Below are 20,143 nucleotides of genomic sequence, written 5' to 3' on the forward strand. Positions count from 1 at the left end.
GAGAGAGAGACTGATAAAGAAGGGCAGAGAGGAGGCTGGGGGTGGAGTCTGACCTGGTCGAAGGCGGGGTAGATGTAGTCGGCAAACTGGATCTCAGCGATGGCCGTGGCTCCTGCTACCGCTGCTCCGATACCGAACCCCACGATACCCTGTTCACACAGGGGGGTGTTGAACACTCTGTCCTTACCTGGGGGGGAGTGGAAGAGAGAACATTGGACAGGGTGCAGGGACGGGACAGTACAAAAGTACAAAACACGAATGCTAAAATAAAACCAACATACAAAATATATACATGTGAGTGTGCAAAGTGTAATGTGTATATTTAACATACTATGTGATGCTTGTGTATACAGTGGGTGTGAGGTGATATGTGAGTGAGGTGCGTCCTATGCACAGGAGAGGGGAGACGGGACAGGGAGAAGAGGAGACGTCACTACTGTCATTTAGTCATGGTGCTGCTGATAGCAGAGGGGTGGAGACCAGAGGGAGATGGAGGAGGACTTTAAACACTGTCCACGTCCTGTTTACAGTTAGTGTCTACCTACAGGGTATGTAGAGCAACGACCAGGGCTGACACCCTGCTTCTAAAATACAAACGACTCCATTTCCAGTTAGTGAAGTGTCAATCAGTGAGCTTGTGGTGAACCCTACTGCGTGTGACACTACCCGCTCAGAATAAAAACCAGAGAAACTATGTTCCGTCCCCCAGTCTATAATCAGGGGAAGCCGCGGCAGAGCAGCTCTAAATCAGGGAGGAGTGGGATTTCTGTCCTCTGTGGCAGTTTGTGTAATTGCCAAGCAGTGTTTTCTGCTGCCAGATCCTGCTGTCAACTCAGAGCTGAGCTGTCAACTCAGAGCTGACCTCAGGTGACCTTCACTGGGACATCAGAGGTGACCCGACCCCTCTGTAGGCTCTCGCCAGTAACAGCTGCAATGACTTCACAATCACAGCCAACGAACTAACACCAGTGGGTTGTGTGTACTTCAGCATCTTTTCCTCTGATCCAGACAATTACATGAGCTCGCTCGCTCGCACGCACGCACACCACACACCTCATCTGCCTGAGTTTGTGATCTTTAGAGTGGAGGTTGAGGCTCACTTCATCCAGGAGAGAGAGAGAGAAAGAGAGAGAGAGAAAGAGAGAGATAAGAGACAGAAAGAGATAGAGAGAGACAGCGAAAGTGAGTCGACGTGGACGTCTGGAGTCATGCCTGCCCACTGGCCGGGGAGGGGGGCTGACTAAGCCATGAACAAAGCTGTCAGTAACATCACAGTCCTGTCGCATTAACCTCCGATAACCTCTGAGGCAGGAGTCTGACCTCTTCTTTCACCAGAGAGAGGGGGGGGAGAAACAGCTCCCATGCTTTTCAGCAGAGAGGGATAGACACAGGGTATGAAAAGGGATGAAAACATCTAACGTTACACACCAACGACGATGAGATGGAAAAGTATGATCCTCTAAATGTTTGACGTCAACAGACACAAAAGGCAGCTGGGAAACAGAGCAGTTGGCGCAGCATCCTCACCCAAACCTAATCACACAGCACGACCTGGGTGCTCTCTGACGCCTGCAACGATTGTGGACGAGTGGGATAAGTGGGATGACTGGATGACAAATCAGTGAATGGATGGTAAGAGGAACTCAACCATGTCAGAACATGTATGACTGCATAGGGAAGGATTAGTCATTAGGTGCCTTGTCATCTTTGTCATGAAGCGACATTCTCTGCTATAATTGTTACAGAACGGTCAATATTATGACGGTTCAATATTATGACAGGTCAATATTATGATAGTTCCCTCAACTGTCTTGCAATGTAGCCTATTTGTTAATTTCGTCCAGAGATTTTAGCAGCTTGATCAGTCTAACGAGCAGGAATTTTATCCTGTGCTGCCCCCTAGTGTTAGAGCAATGTTAAGTCAGCTGGACATCAGTAGGATAACAGGTGTGACCTCACTAGGCCTGTTATTTACCTAAACAGTGAGTGCAGAGGAAGGAAGTTCTTACCATATTTGTCTCTGAGTCCCACTGTGCAACGGAACACTCCCCCAAACGCAACATCCTCTCCGAAGACCACTGAGTGAGAGGGGCAGAGACACAAGGTCATCATACACCCCACAACAAAAACTACTGACGGTATGACAAGCTGGACAAATTAGTATAATATATAACATAATAATATGTGGCCTCTGAGACACTATAGCTGTGTTCAAAACCGTTCCCTATTACAGAAATACTGGACTATGTGTGTTCGCCATTTCTAGTGTCCGAATTCTCAACGGTAAATTTGATTCACTATGTAGTCCAGTAGAAAATACCCCCAATTCACAGCAATTTCTAGTGAACTGAGGAGGTACCCTACAATTTATTGTTCACTACACTACATAGGGAATAGGGAGTGAGTAAGTGAGTGAGTGAGCTTATGTGAACTATGTTTGAGTATAATAAGAGTCCAACGTTTAACTACCTGCTGTAGGGTCACTGGCGAGAGTGTTGTCCAAGGCACTGGTCACAGCCTGGAAGAGGTTCATCTTCGTAGTGGGGCCTGCGAGAATTAATTCAACACATTAATATAGATCTAATTTAATGGGTACATATATCGCCATAGAAGGAATGCTTATTGTTTTAACGAGTATCACGCATGGCCACAAAATCCAAAATGGCTGGTAACTTGTAAAATGATACACTCTAGTGGGGAAAGGTAGACACTTCATGAGCTCTAGAAGGCTTTTTCTCAGGTCTCCCTCATAGACTGTTCAGTGTTTAAACAAATCCAGTGTTTCAGTTTTAACGGTTGCAGAGTGGAAGTGTAATTGAATTGATTTACTTTCTGATTAAGTACACAGTCTTCAAGCATTTTGTGCGATAACCGGCGTAATAACACGTAGGCTAACAGATCTTTCGGACTGGCTAGTGGTAGCTAGTTATCTACAAACAAACTAGACACTTGCTGGCTAGATAGTTCTATAACCGGCAGTGCCCTTATCTGCGTAAACGGTGTCCTCACAAAACATAATGCTAATCTCACTGGGAGAGAATACCATCAATCACGCAGAACAAAACCCGTCCACCCAACATCTATGCATACTGCATACCAATACTTTGCACGCTTGTAACAAGGGCACAAGCGTAGCTAACTAGCTAGCATAGACTGGACGACAGCTAACGTTACCAAAGTTTGTGGGCACAGGTTCAGGGTGGTAGGTGAAGTGTGCAACATGTCTCCGCTGTGTTTTTGTAAGAGAGCTGCAGCTAGGGAATAGTTTGAGCAAAGAGACCCCAAGATAGCTCTGGGCACTGATGGTTCCATTAGCGAGGGAGACTTTAGAGCTGGAGCCTCGAAGCATAAACCGTGCAGCGGCCGCCATCGTTGTTGTGACTGACCAGGAAGGACAAGACGTCAGAATTAATGTGGACGGAAGGAGTTTTACGATTGGCTGCGAAGGTGGGTGGTGTCAGTGGCGCTAGATTATGGAATACCAAGAGGGGACACTCCTATTAATCCTGCTAAGGAGCCGGGCCGCCGCCATTTTGGACTGTCAAGTTGATGCGCAACCTGTGCTGCAGTATTAGCTTTGTGACATGCACTCACTTTTTCAAGTTGACACTTGCGTTTACTAGATAATAAATCAGCAGGAATTCCCACCATGACAATCTCACTGTTTTTTGATTTTATATTTATGAAAATATACAATTAAATATGCACAAATACTATACAAATTACTCGTTCTATATAGACTGATACAGTTATCCACACAGGTTTACAAAATGTTTTCTCTTTTTTCACTGAATTTAATCAGCCTAGTTCCTCAGAAGGGGTCCTCGCCACCACTCGTGACAGGTAGCTTCACGTCGACCTAAGAAGGCAGCTTAAAGGTATAATATGTAATATGTGGATTAAAATAAACATAAAAAAAAAAAATAGTAATACATCCATAGGGCTTTGCGAAGGCTGCAGAGTAAAAGTATTGCTTTTCCATAAAAAATGATATTTTGTCTGAAATTATTACATTCTGAAATTTTGACGGCCCGAAAATGCGCGCTGGGTTGCCAAGTAGCCTACTATTCTAGCTTCACCACTGTGAGATTAGCAGTAGCCAGCTAACGTTTTACTTCCATGAATTAGCAGCATTATAGATGTTGGTTAGCATCAAGTGTGTGTGCGCCTATAAAACGGCAGCTTTTCCGTCCACTTCCGCTCACTCTTTTCAGCTAAACGTTTGGTAAAATGCGAGTTTCGTCGTCCTGCTTCTCCGCCTGAGCCCCAGCGAACCGTGGGATACGAATGTCAAAATCTCAGTGACCGAAGAAGGAGCAAAAGTTGGATAAATATCGGGCCATCCTTTGCTCGTTGGACGGAGTTTATGGAGTTTCATGGGATAAAGTTGCATGGTGACATGGCTACTTTTCTACTAGACCGGTAAGCTAGCTAACTAGCTATCGTTATCTTTCTTGGAATCTGCATAGCCATACCTAACGTTAACTCCACACTACAGCATCTAGCGTAACTTATTACATGGCACTCTGAAATACTTGATTGTGTAACGGTATGTTCCTCTCAGAGTAAAGATCTTATCAGTATGACTGAAACATTCTCTGGCATTTTGGCAACCAATAGGTTGTGTTGTTGCAGTTCTTATCTTTAGACACTAGATGGGGGAAACATCCACATATTACATATTATACCTTTAAATTCCCTGCCAACCACAGGGTAGGCCTACTTGGTAGCGTCCGGCTGCAGTGCCTCCTCAGTGGTTCCCCTCGTGACTGTTTTTCCGCGTGGCCCAGGGATAAAGAAGATATTAGCTCAGAAACACGTCTGCTTTATTGGCACAGCTACAATAGAAAAGGACAGGAAAGTTGGGAGAGGAGGGGACTGACACCTTCATGCTCCGAGGTACCCATTAATTCAGGGCATGCTTTCAATTCTAAACATGATTTATTTACAAGACTATTACACCAGGGATTCTCAACGCTGCTGCGTGATGCCGTCCAATCACAGCGCACCACCCATGACAGCAGCATAGAAGACAAGCGTTTGCCGGTGATTCATTTTGTGAAAATATGATCCGGTTTTGAGCGTAAGATTGAACATGTTTATTAGCAGCACATTTCTTTCAAAACCATGCATTTTTGAAGACGCAACCCTCCTGCTTCTGCGAGTACCTTTGAATGTTCTCTGCGATACTTTATCGAGTAGTTTTGATCCGATAACCAGGCGGAGTGACTGTTGAACCTGATTTCGCTAATGGGGGGGATAAGGGATTGCTAGTCCGTCAGGTTAGCAGTTGTGTGAGGGGCTACTTGTGCAGTGGAGATCGGCGGGTTGATTTTGATGTCCTTTCTTTTGATGTGCTGGGACTACTGCTTCTTGTGGTGCCAACAGAGTAATGCAGGTCAACATTGACCAGAGTAAGGGAGGGAGTGACAAACGCCATCTATGATGCTGGCTTACATGCAACCTTGCTGCACATTAATATAATATGCATCTCATGAGCTACATATATTTCCATACGCATATTAGTACAATTATATACACATATACAGACATTCATATATTGTATGTAGCTCATATTTTATGTAGGCTAGGCTATTTTTTTTATTTTTTATCAGACTACAATATACACTGCTCAAAGAAATGAAGGGAACACTTAAATCATCAATCATCATCACATACAGTATCTCAATGAACAAAATATCCAAGTTGAAAATCTTTATTGTGTAATTCATTGAGAACAATGTGCTATGTTGGTCTAATGATTAGCTCTGTTATGACTAAAGATTAGTAAACACTTGACTAATTCACTAGCTCACAAAAGCAGCTGTTTATTGAGTATGTTGCATTAAAAGACAGAAGGTTGAACGCGTAAAAATAAAAATAAAAATAGAAAAACAGTGGTAACTTGACAATGCCAAAACACAGAAAAACAAATAGTTGGAATCATAAATCACATCTTCCAGGACGGCTGGCTGGATGGCTTCACACACTCCGCCACGTCCAGCTTCCTGCCACTGTCGCACATTTTCCCCAGGTTCTGTGGAGAGCAGAGGAGAGAATAGAAAAGCAGAGGGAAAGAGGACGAGAAGAGAGGGAGAGGAGAAGAGGAGAAGGAAGAGATGACGAGAAGAGGGTTGAGAAGAACATGTAAAATGTCCCCATTGGATCACTATAGGCCGGTATTACCATACGCATATTAGTAACTATTCTAACTGTATTCCACTGAGAGGGGTGCTTACAGTGACAGCCCTGACAATGCTGCCAGGAGAGTTGAGGGCAGCCAGTTCACTCAGAATCCTCCTCAGCTCACTGTTCTCAGTAGGGGCTGGGGACAGAGAGACCAGATGGATATTGACAGAATGCTGCTCTCAACACAGTAAATACAATAATCACTTTGTACTGTTGAGGTGTATTCTTGCATATTAGATGACAACTGTGAGGTAAGAAGCTGGGTGTGCGTGTGTGTGCGTGTACCAGGCTCAGAGGACGGTTGGTGCTGCAGTTGCAGGTAAGAATGTTCCAGAAGCTCTGAGATCGAGATCCTCTCTCTGGGGTTTCTGACCAGGCACCTCTGAGGAGACAAACATAGCAGCTGGTCAGGTTCATTTAACATTGATCAGTCATGTCTCTCTGTTACTGTACCTACTAGGTTAGGTAGGTAGTTTAGATAGATTAGGTACTAGGTACTGTAGGCAGAAAGATAAACAGGCAGGAGAGGACATACAGTAGGATAGGACAAATAGGCAGGCCAGCCAGAGAGGAAGACGGACAGCCAGACAGCCAGAGAGGGTTCATCTAGCCAGCCATTTAAGCCGGGCAGACACTGCGATATTGCCACAATTTTGTTGTCTCAGACTACGTTACGTAGTCGGAGAGAAATCCTAGCGTTGTGAGGCCAAATCTGGAGGCTGTGAGTCACACAGTGTGAGAGAGTCCAAGATCAGCGACTAATTGCTCCTACGTTCTAAAGAAGAGGCTGCGACCTCTCGACCAATTCCTGGCATGTCAGAAATTTTCGCCGTGGCTCGTCAAGTGTGAGTGGTCCTGCGACACGATTCTGCATATACACCCACTCAAAATAGCAAGGTGGGAACCTTTGTTTTAGTCACGGTTCACGATCAAACAATTTCAACAGATGTAAAAGTCGCAGCTCTTCACAATCTTGGATGACTACAAAGCAATCGTACAGTGTGAGCGAGCACGTCGCACAGCCAGTGCAGGGCTGAGACAGTAGGACTGAAACGTTCAGTCGTGCAGTGTAGGGCTGGGACTTTTGCCCAAAAATCATATTCGAAGTTCGTTTATTTATTAATAATAATATTCGAATATATTCGAATTATTATTAATAATATTTTTTACCATTAAATTCTTACAGAAAGACCTACCTAGGTTTTAAAATAAAGTTGTGCACATTCTGTCCACTAGTGGGCATTGTATCATAGGCAATATCGATAAGCAATGATGTTTTCAGAATGATTTTTTTATCAGATGTCTTAGTTATATCAAGATTAACTGCGAGGGGAGTCCCAGCCCAGCTGATAACCCTCCGTTGCGGGTTGGGGGGAAGCAACGGTCGGCTGGGATCCTGCCTCTCATAGTTAACCAGCAACTGGTCAGTGGACGGTACCAGGCAGCCTACGCTATGTCTGAATCAAAGAAGGTTATCAAACTAGCTGGCTAGGATCATTTAAGCATAACAATCCAACGGCTCCAACTCCCCCAAAAGAACCCCTCCACTGCACAAGCACCAACCCCAATAATAATAATAATAATAATAATAAGCACAAGCTACCGAGTGCAACGTTAGCCTTGCTAACGGAGATAATGCATTTGGAGGAGAGTTGCAGCTGGTGCTAAACGAGGCAAAGGAAGAATATTTTGTGGACTATTATCACATCCATTTCACAGTTGGGATTATACAGAAAGGTGAGGATCGAGCGTGTTGGATGACCAACTCAAATGCCTGGCTAGCTCAATATTGTTGTGAGCCGGAGCCCGTCGCTTTCACTGGATGACTCGTGAAGCATGCTTCATTTATCTCGCATACTAAACATGTTTTCGTGGAGTAGTACAGGTATGTACTAAATCGCATGTAGTAGGCGAGTTGCAGTATGTACTATATAGTATGTAATATGGACATTGGGACACGGCCCAAGCTCCTTGGTAAGGGCTGGGTAAGGGCGATCAACCTCCTTGTTTACATTTTTACTTGCTTACCGATTGGCTATTTGGATCCTGCCGTCACAGTCATACAACGACTATTTTTTAGTAACTAGTTAGTAGTTACTAGTTAAGACAACGCCTAAATTGCCGTGGTGCAACCGAAATTAGACACCAAACTAATATGCGACTAACTAGTAGCAACTAAGAGTTTAGTCAGTGTTTAGGCATGACTACATGCTTGGGTTTATGGTGCGTTCCAGGCAACCCGTAACTCGTGTTTTTCCGACGTCCTACACGTGAAAATGCTCTGGAATGGCAGTAGCCTACATCGATCTGTACGAGTTCACGGGTGGGAAGTTACGGGTTTGACTGCCATTCCAGAGCATTGTCACGTGTAGGAGGTCGGAAAAACACGAGTTACGGGTTGCCTGGAACGCGTGCTAACTAACGTCACCTCCTACAGGAGCCCAGGTGTCCAATAGCCTTGCTAATGAGCTCGCGATTGCAACTTCACCAGGCGTGAAAAACCCTCTGAATCTGAATCAAAAGCAACGTTTGCTAGCCAACACATTTACAAAAAATTATGCCTATAACAGGTTCGAATATTAAGGGCTGCCTAATATTCGTTCGAATACCAGTATTTCTGTCAATATTCGAATTATATTCGAATCCCGAAGTTCGGACTCACAGCCCTAGTGCAGTGTGAGGTGTTCACCGACATTACGATTTTAAAAGTGGCACAGCGTCTCCCTGGCCTTAGGGAAGCTCACCTTCAGCACATCCAGCAGGTCCGTCTCTGGGAGGTCAGGGAACTTGATGTGGTGGGAGGGGTCTATGATGGCATGCAGCTTGGCGAACTGGTTTGTGATGCTCTGAAATGGCGTCTTCCCATAGGTCATAGAGTAGAGGATACAGCCCATCGACCACACGTCTCCTTTAGGGCTGATCTGAACAAACACACACACACACACACACAAACACGCGGTCAGATAATACGGTTGGATGATGTCTGTTTGGGTTGGATAGTGAGGTGGGCTTACCTTGGAGCTAGCTTTGCCAGGCTTGGAGGATGTGTCTTTGATGGCTTCAGGAGGCATGTAGTTCAAGGTCCCCACCTGTGCATGTGAGAGAGAGATCCACATTACACTACAGCACCCCCTAGAGGTCAAACTACATCAACTGCAGACAAGGGAAGGCTCCAGTCAAGTCTCTTTAACGAGACAGCGAGCATCTCACCTGCGTGTCCTTCATGATGCTGGTGACGTCAGGCTGGATGCGGTTAGCGATGCCAAAGTCGATAAGCTTCAGCGAGGCGTTCACGATCACAAAGTTGGCAGGCTTCAGATCACTGTGGACAATCCCTACACCATCAGAACACACAGAGAGACATGTTGTCGGGTGTTAAGACGTTGGTTTATGCTGAGATTCGCTGTGAGGCACCCAGGGAACAAATGCGTGGAGCTGGCTGGGGTAGGGAGAGAGAAAGAGAGAGAGCAGAGGGGGAGAGAGTTTACTGTATCAGAGAGAGAATAGGAAAAGATGACGAGAGGAGGTGGTGCACAGCAAGATAATGAACAGAGAGAGAGGGGTGGACAGAGAGAGACAGACATATACAAACAGAGTACTAACCGTGTTTGTGGATGGTGCTGACGGCCTCCAGCATGTTCTTCCAATAAAACTTCCTCTCCAGGGGGTTGACAGTCTTCCTGTTCCTCAGCCAGCTGCTCAGGTCTAGGTTTCCCCACTCCATCAGCATGTAGATGTGGCTGCTGCTGATCTCACTGCACATAAACACACACAAAGAGTTACCAGTGTATGTGTGTGTTTGTTTGTGTGTCCGTCTGTACTAGAGCTGGGTATTGGCAACTTGGCAAGGACCTCACGATACGTATCGCGATACATGGGTCACAATAGTGTCACGATACAATACATATTTGAGATACTATACATAATTTTCTGAAAATTAAAAAATAGAGCTGAAAATACAACTCCCTGTAACAATGATGGTTCATTCATTTTATATATTTATTTCCTGTCTTGATCTGTATATTTCCTTTGTGCTTTATATACATGTGTGTGTGTGTGTGTGTGTGTATATATATATATATATATATACTTTTTTTTAATGTATCAGTACAAGGGGCTTGAAAATTGTTAGTGTCGTGGAAAGAAAATTGTAATGTGTGCGTGTACCGTGAAAATTGTAATACTTGATACACTTATCTTGAATAACCCTCTCAGCTGCGTGGCTCGTTTTGTCCATATCTCCCTACGACTCATACTGTTCTCCATGCTTTGTAGCTGTGACTGTCTCAACAACTCACTAGTCGTAGAGCTTGATGATCTGCTCGCTGTGCTGCTGCAGGCGGTTGAGGTGCTCTATCTCGTTCTGGTAGCTCTCCACCGTCTGGGCGTCTGCCTCCTCCAGGTTCACAATCTTCACTGCAAACAGCTGATTCTTGTGGTCCAGGACCTGGTACACCTGGAGATGTGCACACAAACACACGCACGCAAAAACACACACACACGCTCATGTAATAAATATGATAACGTTACCTCAATCATGTAATAAACTAAACATGTTATCTGAATCATGTAATAAATGTACAAAATCTAATGTGTTATTTTCTGTCTAATGTCAGCCCTACCTTGCTGGATCCTCCTCGACCAATCATCTTGAGGATGAAGAACTGTCGGCCCTTGATGGTGATGGAGCCCTTGGACAGAGCTGTGACAGGACCCTGACACAGACAAACACATGCACAAACACAAAACACAATCACTCTTCTACCTGGACACACACAAACAAATGCACAAACACAAAACACCCTCACTCCTCTACCTGAGCTGAGACACACACAAACAACAAAAAACAATCTGAAAACAAAACACTCTCACACACACACACACACACACACACAAACAGAGGCTCCGCCTACAGGGGGCAGACAGAGATGGTGTGTTTGGGGGGGGGGGCTGTGTACCTGGGGGGGCTGCTGGCTGAAGGACACCTGGTTGACGGGGGTACAGGGCAGCTGGGCGGGGCCAGCTCTGTGTGGTGCCGAGGGAGGGGCCAAGGCAGGGGGTATCCTCTTCACCACAGGGGTGACGAAGCTGGGAGGGGGGAGGAGAGGAGGAGAAAAGAGAGAGGAGGCCAGAGATTGGTGAGAGACGGAGAGAGGTCAAATAAAATCTGTCTGAGGGAGTCAACTATCTTCAATGACACAATATTGTTTTAGATATTTTGGATGAACTGTCCCTGCCTTCATGGCCTCACCTGTTGGCAGCTGGGTCTTTATAACTGGGTGTCTCGCAGACCTTGGGGGGATTGAATCTGGAGGGGAGGGGCATGGAGTCCACAGGCTCAGGGGGCGTGGTTTGCAGGGAGGGGGTGGACAGGGAGCCCAGCAGGCGAGGAGGGACAGGCTCTGGGGGCGTGGTTTGCAGGGTGGGGATGTCCAGCAGGCGATGGATGGGCTCAGCCCCCCTGGTTTGCTTCTCCTGCGGAGGACAAACAAAACACAGCTGAAGGTCATAGTGGCAGGAGCCAGGGCCTTTTAGAGTTGATTAGGATGGCATCAGTTACCACAAAGTATCTAGCAATTGCTCTAAACTACTCTCTTGAGCTACTCTCGTACAGTCACAAGATAATGACACAAGGTATGTTTGATTTAGTCATGGAGCAGAACAGGAGTGTTGGTAGGAGAGTGATGCTCTCTGACCTCTGGAGAGACCAGCTGGCTGACGCAGGTGGGCATCTTCCACCCAGACAAGGGCTCCCTGCCGGGGGGTTTGGGCTGGCCCTGGGGCCCCTGGCTCACACACACTCTGGACGGAGCCTCCTGCTCCCTCTCTGCTGCACAGACGGAGGATAAAAAAGCACCCTGGGCCTGGGGTTCTGCAGGAGAGATAGCAGGAGTTATGAGAATTAAACCAATTAAACACTACACCCTGATGTAACATGTTTCTCTCTGTACCCAACTCATACCATAAATGTATGTGTGTGTGTGTGTGTGTGTGTGTGTGTCTGGCAGTGTGCGAGGCTGAGAGGTGTAGCATACCAGGGGTAGGGGTGTCTGAGTGGTCTGGGGGCAGCAGCTGGCTCTTCCCAGCCCTCAAGTTCCTCATGGCGTTCTCCAGCAGCTCAGCAGGCCTGGCGTTCAGACTCTGGGCCTTCTGCAAGATGGACGTGGCCTTCTGCACATTACCTGGGAGGGGGTCACACAGGAGTTGCCTCTAGGGTTGCAAAGGGTGGACAATTTCCCAAAACATTCCGGAAATTTACAGTGGGAAGTTAAACCCAGGAATTTTGGACATTTTGACCTTACACAGCTCACACAGGCATAAGGTATATATACAAATACAAATAGGTCACAAAATAGGTCAACGCCTTACAAAGTGTCAAAGGCCAGGGAAAAAAGGTGGGTTTGAAGAAGGCATTTAAAGACGGACAGGCCACAATGCATGCTACGCATTCCTCCATCACATGTGCAGTGCATTCTTCCATCACATGCACAGATAATTCCTAGCATCCTCAGTCAAAAATGTCATGAAATGTTTACCTGCATGTCTGCTAATAAAATTTTTATATTTATGTCTGTATATGACAAATACAGTTGGTATAAATAACCCTAGACTCACGAGACTAAAATGAACTTTTTATTCCCATTAAGTCCAACTTAAGTCCAACTTTGTAAACTATTCCCGGAATTTTGCAACCCTAGTTGCCACTATGGATGATCTGTAAAAAAAACGATCAAACTACTAAAACTATTTGTATCATCTGATGATGAGGATGAAGAACAGCTGGTTTAGGGTTAGTGGATAGTTAGTTGAGCGTCTCAAGACCATGCTTTATGAGTATCAGGGTGTTGTATGTATGTTACAGATAACTATGTTACAGGGAGTTGTCTACCTTGGGACACCTCAAACTGGGCATAAGCAATGTGAACGAAGGCGAAGAGCTTGCTGTTGGATCTGGCCATGATGAAGTGGTCTCTGGCGTCATCCGCATCCTCGATCCTGCGGGTCAGAGGTCAACACAGCTTTAGGACAGTCATCAAACCCTCTTACAAACCGGAGGCGATACCTGAACTAGGCTAGAGAACAACATTCCTGATCCTAATCCACATGTGACATAGAAGGGGCGTGGGCCCGCTCACCCCTTGAGCTCGGCCAACCGTATGAGCATCCTGGCATGGCTCTCATTCCTGCTGTAATTGGCCAGCGGCATCCTGGTGAACACCCGGAAGTAGCAGTGCTTGAGCTTGGCAAGCAGGCTGTAGTCGGTGTGGGGGTCGCCTCTCCTCTCCATGTTCAGCAGGTAGACCCGGCAGGCCTCTGGAGAGCTGGAGCTGAGGACCTGGTCAAAGTTGTAAGTGGTGTCTGCCACAGAGACGGGAGAGGAAAACACCAATTAACACAATCAGATTCATCAAAACAAAAACAAAAAAAATAGTTTAAATGACGTTTTCTGAATCTGAACCTCACTCAGCACAGCAGTCTTACTGTCTAAATGTGGTTGTTGTGCTCTGACATGCTATGCCTTTTATAGATACAAATTAAGTAGTTTTCTTCAGAACCGAAGTCCTCATGGGTGTTGACTGGACTGCAGTCTATATGACCACCCCCATCGGTGTCTCAGAATGGTACCTTCCATCCTGGAGGCGTCCCTCCTGTTCATAAGAGTGGTGGTGGAGTCCACCATGGCTAGCTCCTCCCAGGGGCGAGGCTCAGGGCTAATGGACGGCGGCTGAGGGATCATAAAACAAACAACAATTATCATATGACCAACGACAAACACATAAAGGCTCTCTGACTCCCCAGGGGAGATTACTTTGTGACAAGAATCATCCTATGATCTCTTGATAAAGGACTATGCATAAGAAATGACTGAGGAAGGTTCTCTTCTACCTAGATGTGATCTGATAAAAAACTAAAACAATCAGATGCATTTTTTTTTTAGACGAACCTTCAGATTGAAGTCTCCATCTCCAGCATTTTTCTTGAAGTCTCCATGTCCAGAGTCCCCATGTCCAGAGTCCCCATGTCCAGAGTCCCCATGTCCAGTACTCTTCTTGGCCGATGACAAGATGAACTTAGATGAACCAGGCGTTTGCCTAGAAAAAGCCACGTAACTTTCAGATCGTTTTGTAATGTTCATTCATATAATAGCAAAGCTCATGATTAATTTTCTTTGCTCTGATAAAACCTGTGTGTGAGTAACTCATATGGGCAAACTATAGCTCTGTCCCAAACCAACACACCATCCCAGTCCTGTGTAGTTCTGGAGATCTAAGGGACTTTGACCAGTGTAAGCACTGTGCTTGTTAAAAATGTATGTACAGTAACAGATTTCCACCAGAGACCCACAACCTCTTGTTGCTACAAGTAAACAGAAAATCTCTCAGGAATGTTTTGCTGAAACTCGGGTTTCCACTTTGCCTATTGAGGTGGTGTACCGTACATCTTTGAAAGTTATACATTGCTTTATTTATACTTAAGATCATTGAGGGCAGCATTAGTAATGCTGTAGAGTGGGTACTTAGTAGTTATCCCCCACTGTCTCCATGAGTATAAACCCAACTGTCTGGTCATGTGGTTCCAGCTTCAGCAGTAAATAGGCAGGCGTGGGATGAGAGAGACCAACACCTACCTGGACAGGCTAGGGATGAAAGCATCACTTCTCTTCACTGGCACTATGGGCCCTCTCCCTTGCTGGGGGGGGGGCAAAACACACAGTCAGTATGGGCACTCTCCCAGCTGGTCATGTGTAGAGCAGAGCTAACACTACTAGGGTCAGGGGTAGAAGTCTTCATGGGTCTACCCGAATCACAGCTCCAAGACCCAGCCCGGGACCTGTAGCAGTTTGGGTCCACATTTTATTATGGTGACAGGGTTCGGGTCGGGTCCCATTCTATTACCACAGGTCCCAGGTCTGTTTATCATTATGTGTAATACCCGAGTGGATCCGAGAAGACCTGTGAATGGTGCTGATCACGAGATAAACGCATATGTGCTGTGTATTGTAAATGGAAATACATGAAGTGAAACAAACACAGGAGGGGGGGGGGAAACGTTGAGCAGCACGTACAGTACCGGCGAGTTGAGTCACAGGAAAGGGGCATGCATTCCAAACATACTATTTGAGGAGCCATACGTGGTATTACAACCAATTTATCACTGCAGGAATGCGAAATCAATAGAAACAATGTAGGCTACTGCAACTATTGTTTTAATCACCCATGCAGTTTAATTTCCTTGTCACGCTATCCCTTAGGAACATCAGACCATAGCCTATTCACGTTTTGATGTCCTTTTATTAGACTACGATGTTGTATCCAGCATGCTTAACGGTTTTTAGCACTGCAGTAGCCTAGAACGGCATTTTTAGTAGCAATTTTAATTATCGGGTCTGTAAAATACCCGACCAGTATCGGATCCTGGGTCTCTGTACTATTCCTGCTTTCGGACATGCATTGTTAAGATCTGTAATATCTTGGACAAAATCGGATCGGTATATATATATTAAAAAAATAAATAAAATAATTAATTAATTTTGGAAAATGGAAAATAAAATAAAATGTAGTTTTTTTTTTTTTTTTTTTCATCGGATTGAATCGGATCTCGGAATGAATTTCTCTGGTCCATTAGGGTTCAGCTCCATCATTTTGGACCCGTGAAGACCTCTAGTCAGGGGTTCATCTGGGGTTCAGCCAAAAGTGTAAAAGCCTCTGTTTTGTATATATGCCCTACAGTATAAGCTGCTATATACATCACCATATACTGAGAACTGCAGTCCACACAAACAGAAACAACACACATAGAGCGGTCAAATCTAGCCATTACCATGCCAATAGCCCTCTGGCGCTGTAACACAGACTGCCTGACAGGAAGCTGGTCCTCCAAGGGTCCGCTCCTTTGGTCCGTTCTGAGAATGAGACAGCAAAGAGGCAGAGTGGATCAGAACACGGAGAAAAAGGAATGGACCTCAATAAAACAACTCATAGTCTATCATTGAGTTCAAACATGACTACTTCTACTAGTACTACTACTACGACTACTTCTAGTACTAGTTATAGTTTAGAGAAGCTAGGTTTAGTTAAATTAGGTTAAGCTAAAGTTAAAGAGGTAGTTCAGAATTTTGGACATAATATACTCATTTACAACTATACCCATAATGTTGTTGATTGATGGAGAACATTTTCAACTGGTTCCATGCTGTCTCTCATTCAGGCATTAGCGGCATGCTAATGCTAGTGCAATCAAAGAAAACTTTTATAAATACTCCAAACAAGTAAGAATCGCCAGATAAACTAAACTCCTCATCAAAGTCAGACATATCCCTTTCAAATGTGGCCATTGCAACTTGTTGTTGTGTTGATAGTAAGAGAATAGTCCACTCTTCTGTTCTTTGTTGTTGTAAAGACAACAGTGTCGGCGAGTTACACATCGCTCCGCCTCCCTATTTAGAGAGCCAGATAGGTCTGAACAAACTAATAGCTCAACGATACTAAGGCTTCAAAAATGATGGTAGTGAGCCCCCATTAACAATAGACGCAATAGTGCACATGATTTTGGTGCACTGTGGAGGGCTTAAGTGAGTTTTTTTTTATGCTAGTCATTTCTACTGCATTGCACTAGCAATAGCATGCCGCTAATGCCGGAAAGAGAGTATGGAATCCGCTGAAAATGTTCTCCATTAATCAACAACATTATGGGTAAGTTGTAAATGAGGCTCTATGTCCCAAAATTCTGAACTACCCCTTTAAGATGGGTTGGGTTAAGCTAAGCTAAGTTCAGGAAATTAGGAAATGTTAACATTAGCTATTCGGGAAAGAGATAACGTAGCTAAACCATTTTGTCAGCACTTTGAGATTGTCTCTCAATGAAAAGTGCTTTATAATGGGGCTGTCAATTGATAAAAAAATGAATCTAATTAATTACATGAGCTATAATTAATTTATTTTATATTAATTAAATTAACTCAATAGCAATTAATCACATATCAATTTTGCTGGGAAAAGTCCCCAAATGAAGATATTTAAATTAAAAGATTTTACATTATTGTGGCAGACAAGTAAAGCATTGAATAGACATTACAAAAGGTGGCTTTAGAAGTCAATATATTGTTTTATTAAATGATTATTTGCAATATCTTGCTGTGTCAGGCTATAAATCAATCTGAGCAACATATTCAGCTTGTGCCAATATGTCCGTGAATTTTTTAAATGATTGTGCCTATTGACGGCAGCTTGTTGTTGCAATGGAGGACGTAATTTGCAATGCTTCCATTAAGCCCTTATTTTCTACCATAGCAATTGACCTGCAGTCCATAGCAATTCATTCTGCAAAGTTTGACAATTTTTCTGAGGTACACTTAGCCTGCTCATTCTGTACTGCCTGCTCTCTGTAGCCTAGAGTCCACTGGCCAAAAGCATTTTTAATTTTAATTACTTACATACTTTATAAGCATAATGGGTTATTACTATTACTACTTAATGTACATCGCTTTGGAAGTGTCTGCTAAATGCCTGTAATGTACTGTACAGTCTCACCCTGGACATGAGATATTGGAGAGTTGCAGGTCACATGTCCCGTCTGAACTTGTGAAAACTTTCCGATATTCAGTGCCGATATTCTTGCCGGAATCGTGTTCATTTTTATGAGGCAGTGCTGAAACACAACATCCAACACAAATAAGTTGTTCACCAGTGTTTGATCGATGTAAAAATAGTTGAGCGATGTTACCATTACAACAGCAGCCAAGCCTGGTAAAAACAGCTAATCTGAAATGCATGGAAACTGACCAGAAATGTTTTCCTTGTCCTCGGAGGACAGGGGGTGACCTCTGCCTGACTGCAGATTCTGTATAGCAGCCTCCAACAACTCTGTAGGTCTGGCACCAAGCTTCAACGCCTCCTGCAGAATAGAAGTACTTTTCTTTGTGTGGCCTGGGAAGATGGAATAGAAGTTATTAGAAATTATAAAGAAGTTATAAAGAAATGAGATCGCCTCAAAAGAGTCTAGTAATAGTCTTATCTAACTAGAAAAGTGCAACATATTCTTGAGCATCTGTACCTTGAGAATATTCAAATTGAGCATGTGCGATGTGGACGAAAGCAAAATCCTGGCAGTGTGATTTGGCTATGTTGAAGTTGGCCTCCGCTTCGTTGACATCCTGAGTTCTGAGAGGAAGAAAAACTAAAACTGCTACAGGACCAATGACAAACCTACAGTTGATACTGTCAGATTTATAAACTGATGTGAGCAAGAGCTGAAGACTGAACATTGTGAGCATTGTTTCAGACTCACGCTTTCAGCTCTGCAAATCGGACCAGCATCCTGGCATAGCTCTCAGTCTGACAGTGCTTTCCCAGGGGCATATTGGCGAACACTCGTGTGTAGAAGTCCACAAGCTTGTTGAGATGGTTACGGTCCTGCCGAGGGTCCCCCTTCTTCTCCAGGTCCATCAGGTAGGACAGGCACACTGCAGGATTGTTTGAGCCAATGATCCGGTTGATATCATCAGTGTTATCTGTAGAAAAGAGTGAATGAATAAAATCAGGATAACGATAGATAGCTAGCTTTTCGGTGGCGTACCTGGTTAGAACGGTGGTTTAGACCGCAGGAGACCCCGGTTCAAATCCACCCTTGGACAATAAAAAAACACAACGCAGACACGTTGAAATCGGTCACACTGAAGCTGTGACCCCGATACACAGTTGGGCTCAGCTCGACCCACTGGGGTCACTCTAGTATATGGAGTGAGTTTAGCGGGGTGACAATAAAAATTACACAATGCAGACAAGTTGAAATCGCTCACATTAGTGTACAATCCTGATCAGATTGTAATAGTCCTTACATTGTGAGTGTAGGGTCACAGTAGCCCTTCAATGGAACATATCTCTTATACTTTGGCTGTACTGATAAAAGTCAAAGTATAGAAGTAGGTGTCCCGTTGTGGGACTAGGCTCTAGCTGCTATCCATTGATGTCAAAGTTACGTAGCTAACGTTAGTTCTTTCGTAGTGTACCTTCGTGGAGATCTCTATTGATTTTGTTGAGCTTTTGATACAGCATGGCAAACTGCTGCTTTCGGGACGTATCCTCCTCTCCCTCCATCTTTGATCAGACGTCTGAAATAATCACACAACTGTCAGCTAACGTAGGCAACTATGGTGGAAGGTCGCTCGCAGAGAAAGCTAAAGCTATTAACACAACAATTTGTAAATCTGAGATCGACAATCTCAGAGACGTGACGTTACTGTATTACTGAACCGTGCAAGTCCGTTTTTCTGCACAGCAGTAGCCATAACATAAGGCATAAGAGCAAAGTTAGATAGTTATTACGGTGGTGTTAGACAAAATCATTAACTAGCTAACAGTTAGCTAACACTATCGTCAAAATCAGCAATACGTAGAATAGTAAAAAAAAAAAATCGTGACGTTCCAATTCAGAAAATTCCTCTAGCTAACATTAGCTAACGCTAGCTAAATTACTGTTGCTAGCTAACGTTACGTTATCTGTTTTTGTAACTACGGCACTCGTAACTTAATAGATATGCATAGGGAAAATTAAAAATACATGCACGAGATTAATAAAGGCCCCTAACCGTATCACACGTTTTTACTCGAATTAGCTTCTTCTTTTCTTTATGAAACTTGGCTGTTTCGTAGTCATGCTAATATGGCTGTGGTGAAGGTCCGTGTAGCCCTGTTCTTCTGCCTGTTCTTCCCTGTTCAAATCTACCACTCCCAATAACGTTGGGCGTTGATTGGTCCGCCGTAAGATCCTCGTTTTGGGTGTCGGCTCCTACCATAGGAGCGGCGCTTAGCTAGGTCAAAGCGACCCGATACAACCTATACCTCCATGGATACAACACTGATACAACACAGACCCTTTTGTGCAGAGAACCACACATGACAAGAGCGATTTGAATCGCTTCAATGCCTGACTGGATGTCATGTTGAGTGAGGTA

The 20,143-nt window shown here is 44.5% G+C and overlaps 2 protein-coding genes across 2 annotated transcripts in view; both read right to left on the reverse strand.

The window, feature by feature from the left end:
• bckdhb (branched chain keto acid dehydrogenase E1 subunit beta) overlaps window positions 1–3,370 on the reverse strand; it is a gene marked incomplete at its 5' end in the record, with an annotated part of 46,867 nt that extends 43,497 nt beyond the window's left edge. The window contains 4 exons of the mRNA XM_084445086.1: window positions 54–187; window positions 2,010–2,078; window positions 2,470–2,547; window positions 3,175–3,370. Of these exons, the coding sequence (XP_084301212.1) occupies window positions 54–187; window positions 2,010–2,078; window positions 2,470–2,547; window positions 3,175–3,370 (477 nt within the window). The remainder of the gene's footprint in view (window positions 1–53; window positions 188–2,009; window positions 2,079–2,469; window positions 2,548–3,174) is intronic.
• Window positions 3,371–5,939: 2,569 nt separating this feature from the next.
• On the reverse strand, window positions 5,940–19,889 carry ttk (ttk protein kinase). Its single transcript, XM_084444510.1, has 25 exons — window positions 19,778–19,889; window positions 19,199–19,300; window positions 18,478–18,700; window positions 18,244–18,350; window positions 17,973–18,116; window positions 17,721–17,838; window positions 16,012–16,093; window positions 14,819–14,880; window positions 14,135–14,282; window positions 13,816–13,915; window positions 13,326–13,548; window positions 13,079–13,185; window positions 12,225–12,371; window positions 11,886–12,061; window positions 11,441–11,664; window positions 11,148–11,277; window positions 10,812–10,904; window positions 10,488–10,645; window positions 9,793–9,944; window positions 9,400–9,524; window positions 9,204–9,278; window positions 8,934–9,110; window positions 6,475–6,571; window positions 6,240–6,325; window positions 5,940–6,037 (listed from the first exon to the last, which is right to left on the reverse strand). Exons 2-25 carry the CDS (start codon window positions 19,284–19,286, stop codon window positions 5,951–5,953), a joined length of 3,129 nt encoding a protein of 1,042 aa, XP_084300636.1. The 5' UTR covers window positions 19,287–19,300; window positions 19,778–19,889; the 3' UTR covers window positions 5,940–5,950.
• Window positions 19,890–20,143: the final 254 nt, after the last annotated feature.

The sequence above is a fragment of the Borostomias antarcticus genome, assembly GCF_949987555.1.
Source record: "Borostomias antarcticus genome assembly, chromosome: 10".
NCBI lineage: Eukaryota > Metazoa > Chordata > Actinopteri > Stomiiformes > Stomiidae > Borostomias > Borostomias antarcticus.

Excerpts from the sequence above, each read along its gene's own strand:
- ttk (XM_084444510.1), bottom strand. The coding sequence starts at position 19,286 with ATGGAGGGAGAGGAGGATACGTCCCGAAAGCAGCAGTTTGCCATGCTG. Across the intron at positions 13,549-13,815 it reads GGACGCCTCCAGGATGGAAG|ACACCACTTACAACTTTGAC; the intron begins GTACCATTCTGA and ends TCTCTGTGGCAG. Across the intron at positions 6,326-6,474 it reads CCAACCGTCCTCTGAGCCTG|CCCCTACTGAGAACAGTGAG; the intron begins GTACACGCACAC and ends CTCTGTCCCCAG.